At 49.2% G+C, this 20,599-nt stretch overlaps 2 protein-coding genes and 1 long non-coding RNA gene across 3 annotated transcripts in view; 1 reads left to right on the top strand and 2 right to left on the bottom strand.

Moving 5' to 3' along the window:
* Positions 1-20,599, top strand: part of SERPINF2 (serpin family F member 2) — a 222,795-nt gene that overhangs the window by 176,804 nt on the left and 25,392 nt on the right. The gene's annotated exons all lie outside the window — the stretch shown is intronic.
* TLCD2 (TLC domain containing 2) lies at positions 3,221-8,824 on the bottom strand. The gene is made up of 4 exons (XM_066263067.1): positions 8,649-8,824; positions 8,369-8,451; positions 8,123-8,205; positions 3,221-7,548 (listed from the first exon to the last, which is right to left on the bottom strand). Exons 1-4 carry the CDS (start codon positions 8,822-8,824, stop codon positions 7,102-7,104), a joined length of 789 nt encoding a protein of 262 aa, XP_066119164.1. The 3' UTR covers positions 3,221-7,101.
* On the bottom strand, positions 10,113-15,774 carry LOC136326720 (uncharacterized). Its single transcript, XR_010729507.1, has 3 exons — positions 15,598-15,774; positions 13,440-13,598; positions 10,113-12,097 (listed from the first exon to the last, which is right to left on the bottom strand). It is a non-coding gene; the product is annotated as an uncharacterized lncRNA (long non-coding RNA).

Below are 20,599 nucleotides of genomic sequence, written 5' to 3'. Positions count from 1 at the left end.
TTAATTAAAACCCTGGGCTTGCCTTGTCAAGGCACATATGGGAGTTGATGCTTCTTCTTCCTCCTTCCTTCTCTCTGTCTGTCTGTATCTCTCCTCTCTAAAAATAAATAAAAAAATAAAATAAAAAATAAAAATAAACAAAATATTTAAAAATCTTTTTCAATTTTTTTTTTTTTTTTTTTTTTTTTTACAGAGGCAGAGATAGACAAGGACAAACAGATAGGAATGGAGAGAGATGAGAAGCATCAATCATCAGTTTCTCGTTGTGCGTTGCGACTTCTTAGTTGTTCATTGATTGCTTTCTCACATGTGCCTTGACTGCGGGCCTTCAGCAGACCAAGTAACCCCCTGCTGGAGCCAGCAACCTTGGGTCCAAGCTGGTGAGCTCTTTCCTCAAGCCAGATGAGCCCGCACTCAAGCTGGTGACCTCAGGGTCTCGAACCTGGGTCCTTCCGCATCCCAGGCCGATGTTCTATCCACTGCACAACCACCTGGTCAGGCAAAAAAATATTTTTTACTTTATTTTTTGTATTTTTCTGAAGCTGGAAACGGGGAGAGACAGTCAGACAGACTCCCGCATGCGCCCGACCGGGATCCACCCGGCACGCCCACCAGGGGGCGACGCTCTGCCCACCAGGGGGCGATGCTCTGCCCCTCCTGGACGTCGCTCTGTTGTGTCCAGAGCCACTCTAGCACCTGGGGCAGAGGCCAAGGAGCCATCCCCAGCGCCTGGGCCATCTTTGCTCCAATGGAGCCTCGGCTGCGGGAGGGGAAGAGAGAGACAGAGAGGAAGGAGAGGGGGAGGGGTGGAGAAGCAGATGGGTGCTTCTCCTGTGTGCCTTGATTGGGAATCGAACCCAGGACACCCACACACCGGGCTGACACTCTATCACTGAGCCAACTGGCCAGGGCTCAATGACAACATTTTATTTATTTTTATTTTTTATTTTTTGTGACAGAGACAGAGAGAGGAACATACAGGGACAGACAGAGAGGAAGGGAGAGAGATGAGAAGCATCAATTGTTCGCTGCAGCTCCTTAGTCTCCTTAGTTGTTCACTGATTGCCCTCTCACATATGCCTCGACCAGGGGGACATAGCAGAGTGAGCCACCACCTCCCCCCTCCCCCCTGCTCAAGCCAGTAACCCCGGGGTCAAGCCTGTGACTCTGGGCTTCAAGCCAGTGACCTTTGGGCTCAAGCCAGTGACCATGGGGTCATGTCCACGATACCATGCTCAAGGCAGCTACCCCGCACACAAGCCAGCGTCCCCACACCCAAGCCAGTGATCCCATGCCCAAGCCAGCGACCTGGGGCCTGAAACCTGGGTCCTCTGTGTCCCAGTCCGACACTCCATCCACTGCTTCACCGCCTGACCAGGTTTTTAATTTCATTTTTTTAAATTTATTTTTTGTATTTTTCTTAAGTTGGAAACGGGGAGGCAGTCAGACAGACTCCCACATGCGCTCGACCGGGATCCACCCGGCACGCCCACCAGGGGGCGATGCTCTGCCCATCTGGGGTGTTGCTCTGTTGCAACCAGAGCCATTCTAGCACCTGAGGCAGAGGCCACAGAGACAGAGTCATCCTCAGGACCCGGGCCAGCTTAACTCCAGTGGAGCCTTGGCTGCGGGAGGGGAAGAGAGAGACAGAGAGGAAGGAGAGGGGGAGGGGTGGAGAAGCAGATGGGTGCTTCTCCTGTGTGCCTTGGCTGGGAATCGAACCCGGGACTCCTGCACACCAGGCTGACGCTCTACCACTGAGCCAACCTGCCAGGGCCTATTTTTTTTAAGTCTTTTTAAAAATTTTTATTGATTGATTTTATTTTTGAGAGAGAGAGGGAGACATAGAAAGAAAGAGAAATATCGATTCCACTTATTCATGCCATCATTGGTTGCTTTTTTTTCTTTAAGATTTTATTGATTGATTTTAGAGGTGGGGGAGGGAATGAGAAGTATCAGCTCATATTTGCTTCACTTTAGTTGTTCATTGATTGCTTGTTGTATGTGTTTTGACCATGCAAGCCCAGGGTTTCAAACTGGCAATCTCAACAGTTTATCTACTGTGCCACCACAGGTCAGGCAATGGGTTGATTCTTGTATGTACCCCGAATGAAGATCAAATTGCAACTTCAGCTTGTCTGGATGACACACCAACTGAGCCAGGGCCAGGAGCAACTCTTGAAAGAATAAGCTCTGTATGTAACCTCTTGCAAAGTGAGGGATACTAATTTCCAGACTTACAAATCCAGATTTTATATACAATAAAGCCTTGATAATCCAGTTATGCAGATTTGTTTAATTTTCTTGTTAATGCAAGATTAATTTGGCTAAATATTGAGTTTCTACCCTTCTCATTGAGAACCACTTTAAATTGTCTGAATCCATTTGCTTGCTCTAAGTCCATTCTACTAAATAAATTGGGTTTGCTTTTTGATAGTAGGGGATCTTAGAACACTTTAGCTCTTTGTAGGTCATAAAGTTAGTTGCAAGAGATCATCCCACAGCAAAGTTTTCACCATCCAGCATTGCGTTATGTATCAGGACACCACTGTAGCCAAAAAGAGTGACTCAATGTAACCATACTCACAAAAGGCTGATGGAATTATCTGCCTAGCAATATATTAATGTATGACCAGGATAGTGTTCCAAGACCGTAAAATATCAATGTTCCCCCATCCAGGAAAGTTCCTCCTCTATGCTAGAAGACAATTTATCAGCAAGTACTTTCGTAGGCATAGAGTCAATCTTGAGGATCGTCTTACTGAACCATGGGGAAGTCTGACAGCACTGCCATATTGACCCAACTCATTCTACCAAATGTAGCATCTGTCAACCTCTGCATTTTTTAGCTTCTCTTTTCCAGGGTCCCAGTTGACCATGCCGCTGTGATTCCCATCATCCATATCTGGTCCACACTGTCTATAACGGCCTAGTTGGTGAGATGTCACTTAATCAATTATAATCACAATCCAGTTCTGTCTTCTTGAAGTTTTACCAGTCACCATGATGGAAATTTGTGTGTGATCCCAAACTCTTCAGGAATCCATTTGTGTCCTGCCTCCACCAGTGGCTAATCTTATCTGGTAAAACACTACTAGGTGTTTTACTAGTTAACTACAGAAACAGCCAAATTTCCCTAACAGACTAATTCCTGGGCACTCTTTGTAGATACTATCAAGTATTATCAAGAAGGGTGCTCACTTGGGGCATGAATTCATGACAGTGGCAAAAGGAAAGGTGCAGGGCCCTGGCTAGGTACCTCAGTTGGTCAGAGCACCGCCCCAATATGCCAGGGTTGTGGGTTTGATTCTGAGGATCAATTCTTGTTTCTCTCTCTCTCCCTTCCTCTCTCTCTAAAATCAAATTTTTAAAAAAGTTTTTGGGCTTGGAATGAATCTCTTTTAAATTAAAAAATCTTTTAAGTTCATTTTAGAGAGAAGAGAGAGAGAGAAGGGGGGGAGGAACAGGAAGCATCAACTTTCATATGTGTCTGGACCAGGCCAAAGCCCAGGGTTTTGAAACAGTGGTGACCTCAGCATTCCAGGTCAACTCTTTATCCACTGTGCCATCATGGGTCAGGCAAATTTTATTAAATTTTTAAAAAATTTTTATTAAATTTTTAAAATTCATTTTTATAGAGGGGAGAGATAGAGAGAGACAGAGACAGAAAGAGAGAGAAGGGGGGCAGGAGTAGGAAGCATTCACTCGAAAATGTGCTTTGACCCTGCAAGCCCAGGGTTTTGAACCAGCAACCTCAGCATTCCAGGTCGATACTTTATCCACTGCACCACCACAGGTCAGGTTGAACTTTATTAATATTGTTATCAATACATACTTAGGGAAGTTAGGGATTCTTTGTTAAGTATGTCACATTTTGTTTTTTTAAACTTAAGGCTTTTCTCTCTCTCTCTCTTTTGTTACAATGTTTTTGTTAATCAAAGCATTCAGTTAAGAGTTTTGAAGATACCAATTCTATTAAAGGACAAACTCTCTGACAGAATTCTACTTTGTTTCTCTATCTCAACTTCTATACCTTTCCCTCATTGGTTTTAGTCTGATTACATTTAGACCCTCTGCTCTTATTTTCTGCCTGTATTTACTTCAAACTGTTGCAGTTTCCCCTCAGCCTCTGTTATTTTTCCCCCTTGAGCCTAGGTTTTAAGGACTCTATGATGGGGTTCTCTCACAATCCCTTTCATTTCCCTCTATCTCTATTATTTATTTTTCTCTCTCCACATTCCCTTCTTTACCTTGTTCCTTCCTTTGGATGTTTAATTTAATCATTCTGCCCCCACCTCCTTTTCTTTTTTTAAGATTTTATTTATTCATTTTAGAGAGAGGGAGTGAGAGAGATGAGAGAGAGAGAGAGAGAGAGACTAGGGGAAGAAGTAGGAAGCATCAATTCATAGTACTGTAGTTGCTTCTTGTATGTGCCTTGACTGGGCAAGTGGGGGTTTTGAACAGGTGATCTCAACATTCCAGGTCGACGCTCTTTCTTCTGTGCCACCGCAGATCAGGTCCCCACTTCTTTTTCGCTCTGTGATTTTCCACAGTCTCTTCCCCTATTCTTCTATCTCAGTGTACATCCCTGAATCTTTTTCTCATCTTCCTACCAGTCTCTACCTACCCGTTCCTGTCAGTTTTTTTGTCTTTGTTTTGCACTGTAGCTGCTTCTCCTTTGTCTTTCTGCCTGTCTTCAACACCACATATTTCCTGCTCTCTTTTTCTGTCAATAATTTTTTCCACTGACTGCCTCCTCCACCTTATGCTCCTCTGCTTCTCGGCTCCCCTGACAAATCCCTCCTCATCTCTTTCCCCCTCTCTTCTCTCACTGTGCTAATCCCTCAGCCTGCCACTATTACCTCTGTCTCTCCCGAGTCTGGTTGTTCCTCATTGTCACTCACTCTCACTAAATCACTGTCTACTATCTGTACCTTCCACCCTTGAGGTCCCTTCCTGTCAGCTTTTATTATGTTTTTCTTTTTTTAATAAAAAAAATTTCTAGTCCTCTTTGTTTATGGCCATTTTAGCAATTCTATGATTCTGGTTTGTCTCAAGCTTCTGTAAGTCTTTTTCCGTATTTCTGCAAAGAAATCTGTCTAGCACTCTATCTCCCTTTGCCTCTGTCTCTTCTGTGCAGCTAATTCTTTTTCTTTCTATCTGTCCCTCTACGTATGTCTGTCTCTAGCATCCCTTTTGTCTTTCTCTAGCTCAGCTTCTTGACAGGGTTTTTAAAATCTTGTCTCTGGCTTTTGCTCATGTATCTTTTCTGTGGGTGATTAAGGGTTATCTTTTTCTGGTCCAATTTTTAGTAGAATAGCAACCTTAATCTGCTCTACACTTCCCATAACCTGAATGTTCTGCCTGAAGAAGGGAAGGGTCTTGTGCAACGGGGGAAAAATGCAGCGGAAGTGGCAGGGAAGAAGGGAAAGCTTGCAAATGACTCCCAGAAGAGGCAGACATCCCTTAATCCCTCTGCAGCCAAAAGGAAGCTTTGCCTCTGCTGCTTCTGCCTTTGCCTCATTCTGCCATGAAACCCTGGGCCTAGGAAGGCCCTCCAGGCGTCCCCAAACTACGGCCCGCGGGCTGCATACAGCCCCCTGAGGCCATTTATCTGGCCCCCCACCGCACTTCCAGAAGGGCCACCTCTTTCATTGGTGGTCAGTGAGAGGAGCACTGTATGTGGCGACCCTCCAACGGTCTGAGGGACAGTGAACTGGCCCTCTGTGTAAAAAGTTTGGGGACCCCTGCACTGTACACCCAGAATTCATGTTTGAGTCCCTACTATGGCTCTGGACTTCAGCACTGTCCTGAAAAAAGAAGCCTAGCCCCAAGTTCATTCCCCTAAAAATATGCATTTTCTTTGAAAAAGTCAAGAGACACTGAAAAAATTGAAAAGGCAGATGCTGGATACAGTAGGATTAAGGTTAAGTAACATACAATAATGAAGATTTCTTTTTTGTTGTTGTTTTTGCATGTAAGATAGAAAGACAGACAGACAGGAAGGAAGAGAGATGAGAAGCATCAACTCATAGTTGCATCACTCAGTTGTTCATTGCTTGGTTCTCATATGTGCCTTGACCAGAGGCTGCAGATAAGCCAGTGACACCTTGCTCAAGCCAGCAACCTTGGGCTTCAAGCCAGCAACCATGGGGTCAGGTCTATGATCCCATGCTTAAGCTGGTGACCACACACTCAAGTTGGTGAGCCTGTACTCAAGCTGGATGAGCACGTGCTCAAGCTGGCGACCTTAGGGTTTCAAACCTGGGACTTCAGTGTCCCAGGTTGACACTCTATCCACTCTGTCACCACTGGTCAGGCCAATAGTGAGGTGTTTTTTCCCCCCATTTATTTGAGAGAGAGAGGAAGGGAGAGGGAGATAGAATGAAGGAAGCATCAACTCGTTGTTCCACTTAGTTGTGCACTCATTGGTTGCTTCTCACATGTGCCCTGACCAGGGATCAAACCCATGACCTCAGCGTGCTGGAAAGATACTCTATCCACTGAGCCACCTAGCCAGGCAAACACAATGGTGAGGTTTTGAGAACCAGAAATATTAGCAGCAATCACTTTGGCTCAGATTCTTTGGTCTCTTGGCAGCTGCTCTGTCTACATAATTACTGGCTCCAGATAGCACCTCTTGTGTTCTCCTCCCACCTGCCAGAATTTGGTCATAGGTGAGGTCTCTCTTCCCTCTGGCCTCACCTCTCTCTAATCCCAGTAGGACTTCACCTTTTCTCATCTGTCCCTATAATAAAGCAAAGGGTTTCTGTTCCTATAGGCAGTTACATTCAGTTTCATGTGTCCTACCACCTTTCATCAATAGCACTGGCTGTACCTCTTGAATTAGTTTTCTGGAAAGGACAGTTATATGATGATGTAATTCAGTGAACGATAGCCCAGATTCCTACCCACCTGTGAACATTGACATTTCTTCTCAGATCCTAGAAATGGGGAGGGGTGTGAATTAGCTGGAAGAGGAACTGAGATACTGAAAACCCAGTCCAGTCCTTACGCCAATGTGGGGCTGTGCATTGAAGACCACCAACTGCTAGTTGTACCTCTCCCAAGACTGGCATAAGAGGAACCTGAGGCTTCTCTCTAGTCTTTCTGGCTGATCGAGGAGTCACCCCTGGTGACAGGCTCACCATCACATGTCCTGATGTCCCTGGTTTTCTTGTGCAGGATGGATGAATGAGGTCGAGACTGCAGGACATCACTGATCAAAATGCGAACACCCAGTGTGATGCTCATGGCTCCCACAGTGGCCAGCCCAGTTCCACCAAGGACAACCAGAGCAGGAGGCACCTGATGGTGCTGTTGGATCAACCATAGACTCATCCACCCTAGTGGTACCAGGCGGAAGAGGGCCAGGGTGGCCAGGGTGGCCCAGCTGGCCACACTGAAGCCCAAGGATGGGGCCTGGTGAGAAAGCAGCAGCAATTTTCTTAGGTGCAGGCAAGCAGAGTTCAGCTCCAGGAGCAGAGACACCATAGAGAAGCCCACATAGTGGCCAGACAGAATGGCAGTGCTGAGGCAGCTCACTACCTGGGGAGCCAGGATTAAAGGTTAGAGGACCTTCCATGACTTACCACCCATCATGTTCCAATATCCCAGTTCTTAAGAGAGGGGCTCCCAAGCATTTTCTGGCACTCCCTCCCCCCAAAACACCCAACCTTTATGCTTACCCATATGTTAGGAGCTTGAATGGCTTTGAAACAGTCTTTCCCTAGGATGGAAGCAGCCTTGGCCCAGAGGCTGTCCTCCCTGGGGCTGCAGCATCGGCACAGTACTCCCCTAATTCCCATTCCTGGCCTTTCAAGACCCATCCTCACTCCCAATACTGGGCTTCCCCTTCTCAAAAAAGCTCCATAGTCAATGTTTCTGCAATCAACAGGACACCTGTAGGAACCCAAGCTCCTAAGGCAGTGCTTAGACTCTCAGCTGTGGCCAACATCAATCCCCTTCCCTCAATTCAGCCCAAGGTTGGGAGGATCAAGCCTGGGGGGCAGAGGGTGTTAGAGACTCTCTGAGAAGTCATAGGACATAAAGTTGATGAGAGATTGGGGTTCCGAGTCTGGGGCACACCTCCCTTCTGGTCTCGCCTCTCCCTGAGTCTCACCACCAAATGGTGACAGAGAAGGTCCCAGGCCTGGCCCAAGGTCTGATTCCACAGCATGTCAGCTCCATCAGCCAGGAAATAACCTGTGTGTGGGGTGGTGAGGGGCGACACATTAGACGTCCTTCAAGCTGGCGCAATCTCCAGCCCCTACTTTTCCAGTTCTCTACTTTCCCTCAGTAAAGCTGACAGAAGAGGACCTGGAATTACCTTTGGAAGCTTGTTCCCCACCTTCCCTTGCAGACTCACCCACAGATACAGCCACTAGCACCAAGGCCCAGGGCGGGTGGCCATGTATGGGGTTGGTGGCCATCTGAGGGTGCAGCAACAGCCTAGAGGAGGTGGGGGACCCATGGTCACCGTCGTGCCGACCCAGATCCCATTCTTCTGTCGGGCACGCCTGCCTACACATCCCAGTCTGACTCTCAAGATTTAGCATCAATTTTAAAGGTGCCCGTCGGGTCTTCTAATGCTAGTTCTCCATCCCTCACCCTCACCCAGGTACCTCCCGAATCTTTAAGCCCCGCACCCGAGCAGAGCCCCGGCCCCGGTGAGCAGGCTGTGCACCAGTGAGACACAGATGTTCCGCCACTTCCAAAGGTCTTGAGCGGCAGATCTGGGCGTGGGCAGCAGCTGCAGCCCCCAGTGCATCCCCCGGAAGGCGGCGAAGGAGGCACCGGTCACGAGGAGCCCCGAGAGCGCCATAGCGTGGCAGGCGGGCTAGGTCTGGATCAGTTCCTTCGGCTCCTGTGCACTCAGCCCCGACCCATTCAACGCCGGCTCCGGAAACCGTGAACCCTGGTGCCAGCAGGGCTGGATCTCTGGGCTCCTTTGCCCGCCGGGTCTTTTCAATCTGCGGTAACTTTTCCAGGGCTAGTCCGGTATCTCTCAGCTGGGCGGGGATTGGAGCAGCCGTGAGGCCACCGCCCCTGCAGCCGAGGCAACCTATCACGTCCCGCCGGAGCGACGGACCACGGGTTAGGGGCTCCCGGGTTACCGGCAGTGCGGCCACGCTCAGGGGCGACTTCGAGTATGTAGATAGTGGTCTTCCCCTACTCCCTGTGTCCTGAACTCTTCGGAGTTCCAGAAATAGGTCACTAATCTCACTTGATACTCCTGGAGGACCCGCCCCACTAACTTTCACCTCGTTCCCCTACTCTAATCTCTCACCTGGTCAGGCATCCCACACCACCCACACGGCCTTGCAGTTCGAGGCCAGGGCAAACCCCAACCCACGTGCTTAAATCTCGACACCACACTGCTCCACAACCCTCCCCCGACTCAGGTGTGGGAGAGAGGGCACCCCTCCTACCCCCGAGGTAACCATAAAATTCCAGGAATCCTGCCCCTTACATACTACCTTTCAAACAGAACAACAGCTCCCACTTTGGAGAGAGGCGGAGAGGCGACCCACTGGGGATTTCTCCCCCAACTTTTTATGGGTGCCCTACAGAAGAGCCTCATTAGGAAGGGGAGGCAAAGGGAACCACTCGGCACTATACTCTTCAAAAGTACCCCTCCACCGAGGGTAGTGCCTTTTGGGTGGATGGAATATCTCTTTATATCTGAGGCCAGGAGAGCTCAGTGAGTCACATCAAGGTCTGGGCAAAATCGAAATGAAAAAGCAAAGACCCATCATGCTTTCAGCAGGACTTGTTAGGATTCCAGAACCTTTCAGCCTGGAGAGGAAAATCTTGCCCCCAACCCCCTATTTCCTGAAGAGTGATAGGTTTTACTGTTTTCCTTCAGTCTAACTCCACTCCACACCTTGAGCTGGTTGCCAACCAGAAATTCAGAGAGCCATCTCCCTTACATGGAGGAGGCAGATTCCAGCTACTCCCAAAGAATGAAACTCATAAACCGATAGGTGCTCCCCCACTCTCACAACCCACTTTGTCCAAAAAATCCCAGTAAGTCCAAGGGACTAGGGGCATCCCTTCATTCTACACCCACTTCTCCAAACATTTTAAAACAAATTACACTGATTCTTTTAAATTTTATTTGTTACATGAAAGCCATATACAATTAATGTAGCGAATTTGTAAATTACAGAAAAAAATTGAAGAGGAAAATTACAATTACCATATCCCACCATAAAAAGATAACCACTATTATTAACACTTTGGTGTCTGTCCTCAGTCTTCTTTTTTTTCTTTACATTTGTAAAAATTGACTAGCTTGACCAGGCGGTGACGCAGTGGACAGAGCGTGGGACTGGGATGTGGAGGACCCAGGTTTGAAACCCCGAGGTCACCAGTTTGAGCGCGGGCTTATCTGGTTTGAGCAAGGCTCACCAGCTTAAACCCAAGGTCGCTGGCTTGAGCAAGGGGTCACTCGGTCTGCTGTAGCCCCCCCCCCATCAAGGCACATGAGAAAGCAATCACTGAGAAACTAAGATGCCGCAACAAAGAATTGATGCTTCTCATCTATCTCTCTCCCTTCCAGTCTGTCTGTCCCTCTCTCTGTCTCCCTCTGTCTCCGTCACAAAAAAAAAGAAAGAAAATGGATTTTAAAGAGACAGAGAGAGGAAGGGTAAGGGAAAGAGGGAGGGCGGGAGGAAGACATTCATTTGTGTTCCCTTGTCTTAGTGCATTCATTGGTCACTTCACATATGTGCCCTGACTGGGGATCACACTCACAACCTTGATATTTGCTGTTTCAGAACAACACTCTAACCAGCTGAGCTACATCACCAGGACCTGTCCTCAGTATTTATCTGTTTTATGTAGGTATGTGAGTATATACTTATACCTTAAAAAACAAAATTAAGCCTGACCAGCGGTCGCGCAGTGGATAGAGCATCAGACTGGGATGCGGAAGGACCCAGGTTCGAGACCCCAGGATAGCCAGCTTGAATATGGGCTCATCTGGCTTGAGCAAAAAAGCTCACCAGCTTGGACCCAAGGTCACTGGCTCGAGCGGGGGGTTACTCAGTCTGCTGAAGGCCCGCGGTCATGGCACATATGAGAAAGCAATCAATGAACTACGGTGTCGCAATGAAAAACCTGATGATTGATGCTTCTCATCTCTCTCCGTTCCTGTCTGTCTGTCCCTATCTATCCCTCTATCTGACTCATCTCTGTCCCTGTAAAAAAAACAAAACAAAATTAAGACCACATGATATAAACTATTTTTATAACCTTTTTAATATTCAAAGAGCATTTTTCTTTCCAGTCATTCTTCTACATGACTTTTAATGGCTGCACATTACTCATGAATTTTCATTACAGCAGAAATGAACTCCCAATCAGATAGTTGCTTCCCATTCTTCTCTATTGTAATGCTTGGATGAACATCTTATAGCTAAATCTTTAATTATTTTCTTAGGATAAATTCCAAATGTAGAATTACCAGGTCAAAGTCCCTGGTAATATGTTTGATATGTATTACCAAACTTACATCCAGGAAGGTTGTACCAATTTGTACCCCTATATGGATGGGAGTGTTATTTTAGTATTCCTTTGCCAACAACTGGGTCTTATTTTTTTTCTGTTATAGCTTGCTATGGGAAAATGCTTGTAGCTATATTTGCTTCTCTTTAATTACTAATAAAGCACAATTATTCCCCCCCATGGTTCTACCCATTTGAATTTCTTTTATGAATTTCCTGTATATGTCCTTTCACAGCTGGCTGTTGTTCCTTGAAGCTGCTTATATAAAAAATTACAGGGTGGAGGAGAGGTAGAAGTAGGAGGATGAAGCCACAGGACACTTTAATATGGTTCCACATCTCTGTAAGAGGCGAAAAGACTGAAGAAGCTTGTCCTTGCTGTAGGCTGGCTTCCCTCCCTCTTCTTGGGGTGCTCCTGGCCTTTATGGGCCCCCTCTGCAAGGTGCCCAAACAGGTCCCTGTGCTCTCCAGGCCTCGTCCTTCATGGGTCCTCAGCCTGCTTCTGTGTTCTCAGGCTGCTCTTCCTCATCTCTGCTCCAAGATAGGTGAGGACGACAGAGCCACGTACCCAGGGCTGGAGAGAACCACTGTGGCCAGTGAAGCAAGGAGGGGAAGAAAGGATGGAAGCAATGTCCAGGGACAGAGTGATCTTTGTTGAGGTCTATGAGTGGACGCAGCCTACCCACCCCCTTCTACTGCAGTCCTATACACATCCAGCTTAGGCTGTAGAAGAGCTGGGTTCAATGGTCTACTCTATTCTAAATCTTTCGGTTTCTCATAAGCAGGGAATAGAACTCAGCTACCTGTACACCTCCTCTCCCAAACTACAACAAACAGCTTCCTGCAGCCCATAAACATGGCTACCTTTAGACAGGGAGATTGGGCCAAGGGTGAATCACACCAGAGCCTGAGCCACAGAGTGAGATTGAGTCAGAAGCTGAGGGTGGCGCAGGGTTATGCTGCCTGATGCCCCCATAAGGGGGTCACGTCCTAAAACTCAGTTCTGTTGGTTGTTAGAGGGGAGAATTTCCTGTCTGCACAGGCCTGAGATGAATCTCACACTATTCTGGAAAGTGAAGTGAGGAGAGAGCAGTGGTAGCTCAAACCCTATCAGGGCTTCAGTCCTGTTTGGGGTGGCAGAGGACTCCTGGGGCCACTTTTGCAAGATAAGAAGTCAATGCAGAGATTGAGCTCCTACTAGCCACTCTAACCCTCCAACCTTCTATTCTCACCCCCAGCTCCTGGGGTTATTATGGTCAGGGAGTGGGAAGGAGCAATAGCTTAAGTGAAAAGCTGTTTTGTTCCCACCCCAAGCTGAGTCTGCACAAATGGGCTTCTGATTCCCTTAAGCATACTCAACTGGGTGATTTTCCTATCTCACAGGTAGGTAATATGTTTGATATGTATTACCAAACTTATATCCAGGAAGATTGTACCAATTTGTACCCCTATATGGATGGGACCCAGTTGTGGAGAAGCAGAGACAGGAGGTTTAAGGGTCCCACATATAGGTAAGTAGCCCTGAATCTAGAATCTGGGCTAAAGAAATGCCTTGATTACATGGGAGGGTCATGATTACTCAGATGGGAGTTTCAATATGATCTTTTCCCTGAGAGGAAGCTTACTCTGGACCTCACTTGCTGAAAAGACCAGTAGAAAGAAGGAGGGATAAGGAAGGAGGGTCAAGAAAGACATCTGGGTAAAGGGATAGACAGGGTTTTCTTTGCTCCACTCCTCCCCATTGTCACACAAAGCCTGACTAACCTTGGGTAGTCAGACCCATCTATTCCCTGATTCAGTCAGGATCCCTAATCTAAAATTGTTCTCTTGCTGTACCAATGGGTGAAGGCTCTCCAAATGAACAGGGTTCCCTTTTCTGAAACGTATCATCACCCCTGCTGTTCAGACCTTCCCAGCCCCAGTTGTCACCTTCCGGATGAAGAGGAAAGCAGCTCCTTCTCCTCCTTGAAGCCAGGGGCAGAGGGCAACAGTTCTTCAACTGGCAGCTTTAGCTGGGTCAGGACATAAAGCTTGCCACTGAAGAACTACTGCGGCTCAGCCAGGTGAAAGTGTGGGAGGAACAGGAACCTAAAGGCAAAGGGAAGAAAGATGGGTGAGACCTGAGCAGGGCCATGTCACAGGAACACTGTCCCACTGGCCATCCAAACCCAGCCCCAGCAGACACTCAATCTCCTAAAGAAGGGCTCTTAGCTCTGACCTGGGCCTGAAGAAGCTAACTTCCGTGAGAAGAGGTAGCTTTAAACATACTTCCCTTGCTCCTCTTCCAGAGCTGAAGCTGTAGAAACCCAGACCTGCTCTCATCCCCCTTACCCCCCCGCCTCCACTACCCATGCAGAGGGTGGGGGCAGCCTACTCAGCATGCAGAAAAGGCAGGATCTGGGACCCTAGACACACCCCACCCACCATCCAGGTACTAAGTGAGAAGCTGTATCTCAGGTCCAGAAATCTGAGTTCAGTGATCAATCCCAACTGACTTGTTCCCAGGGAGTATTCAGCTGGAAGAGTTTTGGGAGCCTGGATCTGGGGAAGAGTGAGGAAGGGAGGAGGGTCTAGAGTTTGGAAGGTCAGCAGAGGCTCCTGGGACTGTGAGGAGAGGACAAGGGACCAAAGGCTGGAGGGGAAGGAGATTAGGCAGGGATATTGGGCAGCCTCCCCAGGACTTTCAAATGCCAGGCATTCCGCTTGCGCATTCCGGGTACATCTGGTATGAATTCCAGGCTGTCTGCCGGCCCCTCCATGTCTGAACTTTGTTCCAAGTTCCAAGCCCCGCCCCCACAGTTCCAACGCATGAATCAGCAGGAAAAGCTGGGCCCTGCAGCATGGCCCAGGGAGGGGGCTGGGGGCGTGGCAGGCTTGGGGGCTGTAAACTGGGGAGGGCGGGTTTGTGCTGACCCTCAACCCAAGGTATTGCCCATGCCAATGGGAGGGGCCAAGGTGGTCTTGCCTTGAGATTTCTATACTCAGAGGATAGGAAAGATTAGGATGGGGGTAGGAGGCTTTCAAATGACAAAACCCTCTTGGGAGGCATAAACTTTGAGGTACCTTCCTTCCCTCAGGTGACCGGTCCCCAACTCCTTCCCATTCCCTTCAGTAAGAGCCGGCTCTGGTCAACCCATAGGACTTAGCGGCTGCTGACAGTCTGTGCCAAGCAGGTGCCCTTGGCTGCAGGGCGGGGTGGGTCCAGGGCACTGACCCTCTGACCAGCTGCTCCATCAACCTTCTGGCACCCTAACAGCTTCCAGCCCAGTCTGACAGGCAGGATGACAGGCCAAATGAGTTGGAGGCTGGAACTAGGGCCGGAGGGAGGTGGGGGCGATAGCCTAGCCCGAGGCCACGGGGAGGGGCCAAGAGTTGGCCGAGAGGTGGGGAGAGAGGGAGCCCAGTGATGACTAACCCAGGTGCCCCACCCAGCCAGCCGGTTTCCCAGGCGGTCGGGGCCAGGCCTGGAGTAGGGCCCCCACAACCGGACAGGCTGGGGGGAGGTGCAGAGGTGACCTTCTCTGGGCCCAAGACGGCTAGTGAGGCTGGGGTGGGGGGTAGAGTTTCCAGGCCCTCCTCGTGTCCGCTCCCCCCACCAACCGCAGTGAAACCCTAAACCTTTGGGTTGCATAAGGCCCCAGCACCGCCGCCCCCTACTCGTCTCCCCTCCCCCCTTACATAACAACCCCTGGGGGGAATGAGAGGAGGAGCCGGCCCTCCCAGAGACCCCTTCTCTGCCAGGGCACTCAGCTGGCCCTGCCTCAGTGAGTGCCGGTAGCGGCAAAGCACTTCTACCGCTACCCGTCCGATCCAAATCCTCCCAAGCCTGGGTGCCGGGCTCCCGTATCCTCGGACCAGAGGGCGTCGAAGTTAGCCGCCCCCAGCTCTCTAGCCCCTCACCTTCCTCCCAGCTACTCCGCGAGACCTTCTGCCACGACTCCTGTCCGGACTCTTCTTTAAAACCTTGACACACTATTCCAGCCAGTCCAGGCCCCTCTACCCTCGAGCGCCCCAGTCTCCGCCGCCCCCTCTCCCCTCCCCCGGAAGGGCAGGGTGTGGCCGCCAGAACCCTACTTGTCCCCATTACCCGAAAGCACGGTTCTCCTCTGTGCGTCCAGGACCCCAGCTCACACCCACCTGGTGCTGGGTGTGTAGGGGGGTGTTGAGGGTAGCGGAGCAAATCTGTACGTCCGTTCCCCAAGGCCCGCGGCGCTCTCTTCTCAGCCGCCAGCACACACCGGCTCCAGTCTCCGATCAGCTGGCGGCGTCGTGACGCACAAGTTGCGATTGCACCGCCCTGGGCCAATCACCGCCTACTGGTGGGCAACGTAACCACACCCACATAGGGGCGCCAGCCCTTCTCCCTGGTCCCGCCTCTCCCGCCTGTCTTAGCTCTGATTGGCAAGGAAGCCACCCTTTTGCCTAGTAGAGTTGCACTAAGCCACACCCACCTATTCACAGATGGCCAATAGATGAAAAGGTGTGGCTCAGTCCTCTGCCTAGGTTACTTGCTTTGAAGAGTGCTACGTCAAACCGGAGTCCGAAAGAGCAGAAAGAAGTAAAGGCGTGTGTGTTTGTAGTGCATACTGGTCAATGTAGTTCTGGATAGTACACCTCATTCCCAGAATCCAGAGCGCTCTGTGAGTTGGCATTTTTAAACTCATCTCTGAATTCATCCCAGCGAGGTCCTTAAAGGGCTATAGCCCTTCCTTTTTGAAGCCGTGAGTGCTTCTTTTTGACAACCCCAAAACGAAATCGCTGACCTTTGCGGGAGGCTATCTAAGGAAAAGAAAAGCAAGCAAAGCAACAGGAGTGATCAGAGCTGGAGGTGGAAATCAGCCCCCAGGGCAGCAGAATCTTCCACTGGATGGGAAGTCCCGAGGGCTACTGGGGTAGGAAGACTGCCCACCTCGTCAAACCCCAGCTTGTACTGGAGAGATCTAGGCCACCCCTGGAGGGGGGGGGGGATGAGGGGGAAGGCTTCCTGATCAGGAGACTTCTTGGAGATGTCTTGTCCCAGTCGCCGGAAGAGAGCCGCTCCCTAACAAAAGATCAATATACACTTTTCCGCGGCTGTGAAGATGGGGAGATACCGGTCGGGCTGAGGATGTAGAATCTCATTGTCCTCCCAGCCCTTTGGCCCTACTCTGAAGGTCCTCAATAAAGTGATTTTATTCTCCTTCACCTGAGGGTAGAGGAGACTTGTGGTGAGAAACTAAGGTATGAGCTATGTCAAAGTACAACTGGTTGACATCCTCAGTTTTAATACCCCCATACTGTACCGTCCACCAGAAGCTTTCCACGGATTTAGGCCTACTTAGGGAAGAGATTTCAAAGATAGAGACCAATGAGGATGCTGCTCCAGGGTTTAGAGGGGCAGGGATGGGCAAAAACTGAAAGAAACCCAGTGACTTGGCAAAAGTTGCTGAACTGCTTATTTATAAGGGGCAAGTTTGGGACCCACCCCACCTCATCACTCGTCTGCCTTCCCTCCTACCCAGCTGAACAGTAACATGTAGACAAGGATCCAGGACTTTTTCATAAGCGCCAAATTGCGGGTGAGGGTAACAGAGCTGGAAGGATTAGCCTGGAGTGTGAGATAGTTCCTTCTGTATTAAGTATGGTCTCTGCCAAGTGATTGCTAGGAGCTCCAGAATTCTGAACTTGTGTTCAGAACATTGTGCCTTTAAGGAAACTTCCTGCCTTGCACCCCAGTAACAGCTGATTGTTGGAAAGTGTGACCTCAGGGGACGAATCAGCTGTTACCACATCCTCTTGGCTTGCTCTACTCCATTGCTTATTCCCTCCTCCCCCCCTTCCTCCCCCACCATCGCGGGAGGGAAAGAAGGAGATGGAACCCCAAATAAGGGAGACCTGCTTGTATGTTCTTTACCCTTTTTCTCACATCACGACTGTCAGCATCTGCCTGCCTTCCTTCCCACAACCTGCTGGTTAGTTCTTCAGAGGTTCTGAGCTTGGAACGAGAGGTATTTCCTGTCAGCACAGTCAGTTCAGACCCACCCTCCCTGGTCTAGCAAGGGAGGCCAGTATTGGGAAGGCCCAGAATGGAGGCTGGATAGGTGTGTGGCAGCTCCAGGGATGGATACTGGGGAACATCCAGTGAAGCTGTGGACTTTCCCCAGCCCACAGGAGAGGAACGGCTGTGGAAAGCAAGCCTCCTCAATGTCAGAACCCTGCTCTCCAGGCCAGCTGACCCCTACTGCCTGCTCAGGATGCCTATTCCTCCCCAGACAGGGACCTGCTAAGGGGATCCTCCTGGCCTTGCCCATTCACTCCACTTCTAACTGTTCTTGGACACTACCTGGACCTTGACTGCTTAATTTTTTACATTCTTACCTTCCATAGCAAGGAAGCTAATGTGGAGCTTCCCAGGGCTGCAGGTGGAATGCACTGGCCCCAGGAACCAGAGACTTTGGCTGGGAAGTCCTGCAGGAAGACCTAAGTAATATTTTGTCCCAGCCCTGAGCTGAGAGTCAAGGTCACTCCAGGACAAGCTTAGGGTGAAGTCCCAGGACTGACTTGGCAAGGTTGGGAGAAACTGATCAGGGCCCTGGCCAAGCTTAGAAGGAAGAGAAATCTTACCGGCTGACCCATTCCCATTATCCTTAGCATAGAAGTCCCCATCCCCTTCTCACCAAAGGTCCTTGTGGTAGGCTCTTCTCTCTGTTTTGTTCTGTTAAGTCTCCCTCCCCTCCCCTTCCCCCACTCTAAGGCAAAAGCACAGGTTTTGAGTCCAGGGTTTCTCAACCTTAGCACTATCGACCCTTTGGATTGGATAATTTCCTGTTGTGGGCTGAACTGTGGAGGCCAGTATCCTTGGCCCACTAGATTCCATTAGCAACACAACCTGCCCCCTTCCCATGACAACCAAAGTGTCTCCAGACATTGCCAAAGAGTCCCTGGGGGCTCAAATTGTCCCCAGTTGAGAACTGTTAGACAAACTTGTATTCAATCTCTAGTTCTTACCAGCTCTGAGCTTGATGAATATACTTAACCTCATACTGAGTGAGCCTCAATTTCCTCATCCACTAAATTGAGTGAATGATAAATTCATGGTTTACAGTAGGGAATAAAAAAAGATTATGTTTGGGCCCTGGCCGGTTGGCTCAGTGGTAGAGCGTCGGCCTGGCGTGCAGAAGTTCCGGGTTCGATTCCCGGCCAGGGCACACAGGAGAAGCGCCCATCTGCTTCTCCACCCCTCCCCCTCTCCTTCCTCTCTGTCTCTCTCTTCCCCTCCCGCAGCTGAGGCTCCACTGGAGCAAAGATGGCCCGGGCACTGGGGATGGCTCCTTGGCCTCTGCCCCAGGCGCTAGAGTGGCTCTGGTCGCAACAGAGCGACGCCCCCTGGTGGGCAGAGCGTCGCCCCCTGGTGGGCGTGCCGGGTGGATCCCATCGGGCGCATGCGGGAGTCTGATTGTCTCTCCCCGTTTCCAGCTTCGGGTGGGGGGGAGATTATATTCGAAAATACCTAGCACAGTACCAGACCCACTGGCCCACAGTTGGTACACTAAACATTAGCTTCCTTCACTTTTCTCTCTGCCAGATCAGCAAAGGCTAACCTAACTCAGCATGGGCTGACTGCCAAGGCAGCTGCCACCTGCCTCCCTGACTATCTGAGCCATGACCTCCCGGAAACTCAATATTGAGGTTGGCAAAGGGGAGTGGCTAATTCGGTCCCAGATTCTCCAAAACCCAAGGGTGCTTTGGTTGCTATTCCAGGGAAATTGGGGAATAAATCTGCTACAGAGCATTATATCTCAAGATGTGGTCCACAGATTGCCTGCATTAGAATTATTGGAGTGCGTGTAGAAAATTCAGATTCCTGGGTCTCATCTGAGACTACTGAGTCATAATTACATCATGAAGTTTGAAAACCACTGTTTTAGGGCCCAGATTAGAGGTGTCGCCCCAAAAGTCTTAGTGCACCAGTGCCTACCATTGCAAGGACTTTCTCATTCAAAGGAAGGAAAGAATTCTGATTGGATTCCATCTCTTGGCAGCCAAAGTTGATCCAGCCCTGTACAATTCATTAATCCTAATCAGTTTACGTAGCCGAGTAGTTCAGTTGGTTAGATACACCAAAGTTGCAGGTTTGATCCCCAATCAGGGCACATACAAGAATCAACCAATAAATGCATAAATAAGGGGGACAACAAATCAATGTTTCTCTTTTTCTCTCTCCCTTCCTTTCTCTCTAAAATTAATCAATAATAAAATTAAAAGAAAATCTAATCAGTTCTTTGCACTGTTTGGCAGATTCAGAGTATTCCTAGAACAGTTCCATTTATTTTAGAATTTGAGCTACCTCCAAATGTTTTGAATATTCCATTCTATATTCTTGAATTGAAAAGACATATTTTAAGTGAAAATTAAAAGGAAAAATCTTATGGAATAATTAAAATAAAAAAATTCTGAGTAAGGTTAGTTACACTGAAGGTCATTTGTTGCATTGCAAGCCAAAACCACTAGAGGGCAAGGCACACACAGACTTGCAGAAAGAAAAAGTAGTGCCTGCGCAGTCTAGGGAGACTAAGACCAGAGCAAAGACAGTGTGGACCCAATTTTATTGGAACTAAGAAGCAGGCACTACCTTCTGACCATCAAAACCCATCCTCTAGTCTAGTCTCAGGTACTCAGACCAAAGCTGGGGATGCGAGATTGATTGTCAAGGAACAGCTAATTTCCCAGCTAGAAAAAACAACAGTGCAATGGCCAAGGAGTACAGAGAACATTGGTTTTAGAAAAAGAAAGACCGGAGTTTGAATCTTGGCTCTACCAGTTCTTATCTATGAGACCTTGGGCAAGTTACTTAAAGTAGTCATTTTCCTCATCCTAAAATGGGTATAAAAATTTCTTCATAAAAATGTGGTGGTGGCCCTGGCCGGTTGGCTCAGCCGTAGAGTGTCGGCCTGGCGTGCAGGGGACCCGGGTTCAATTCCCGGCCAGGGCACATAGGAGAGGCGCCCATTTGCTTCTCCACCCCCACCATCTCCTTCCTCTCTGTCTCTCTCTTCCCCTCCCGCAGCCAAGGCTCCATTGGAGCAAAGATGGCCCGGGCGCTGGGGATG

Source organism: Saccopteryx bilineata, chromosome 2 (genome assembly GCF_036850765.1).
Source record: "Saccopteryx bilineata isolate mSacBil1 chromosome 2, mSacBil1_pri_phased_curated, whole genome shotgun sequence".
Lineage (NCBI taxonomy): Eukaryota > Metazoa > Chordata > Mammalia > Chiroptera > Emballonuridae > Saccopteryx > Saccopteryx bilineata.
Note: the sequence above shows the minus strand (reverse complement) of the source record. Positions and strands in the feature narration are given on the sequence as shown.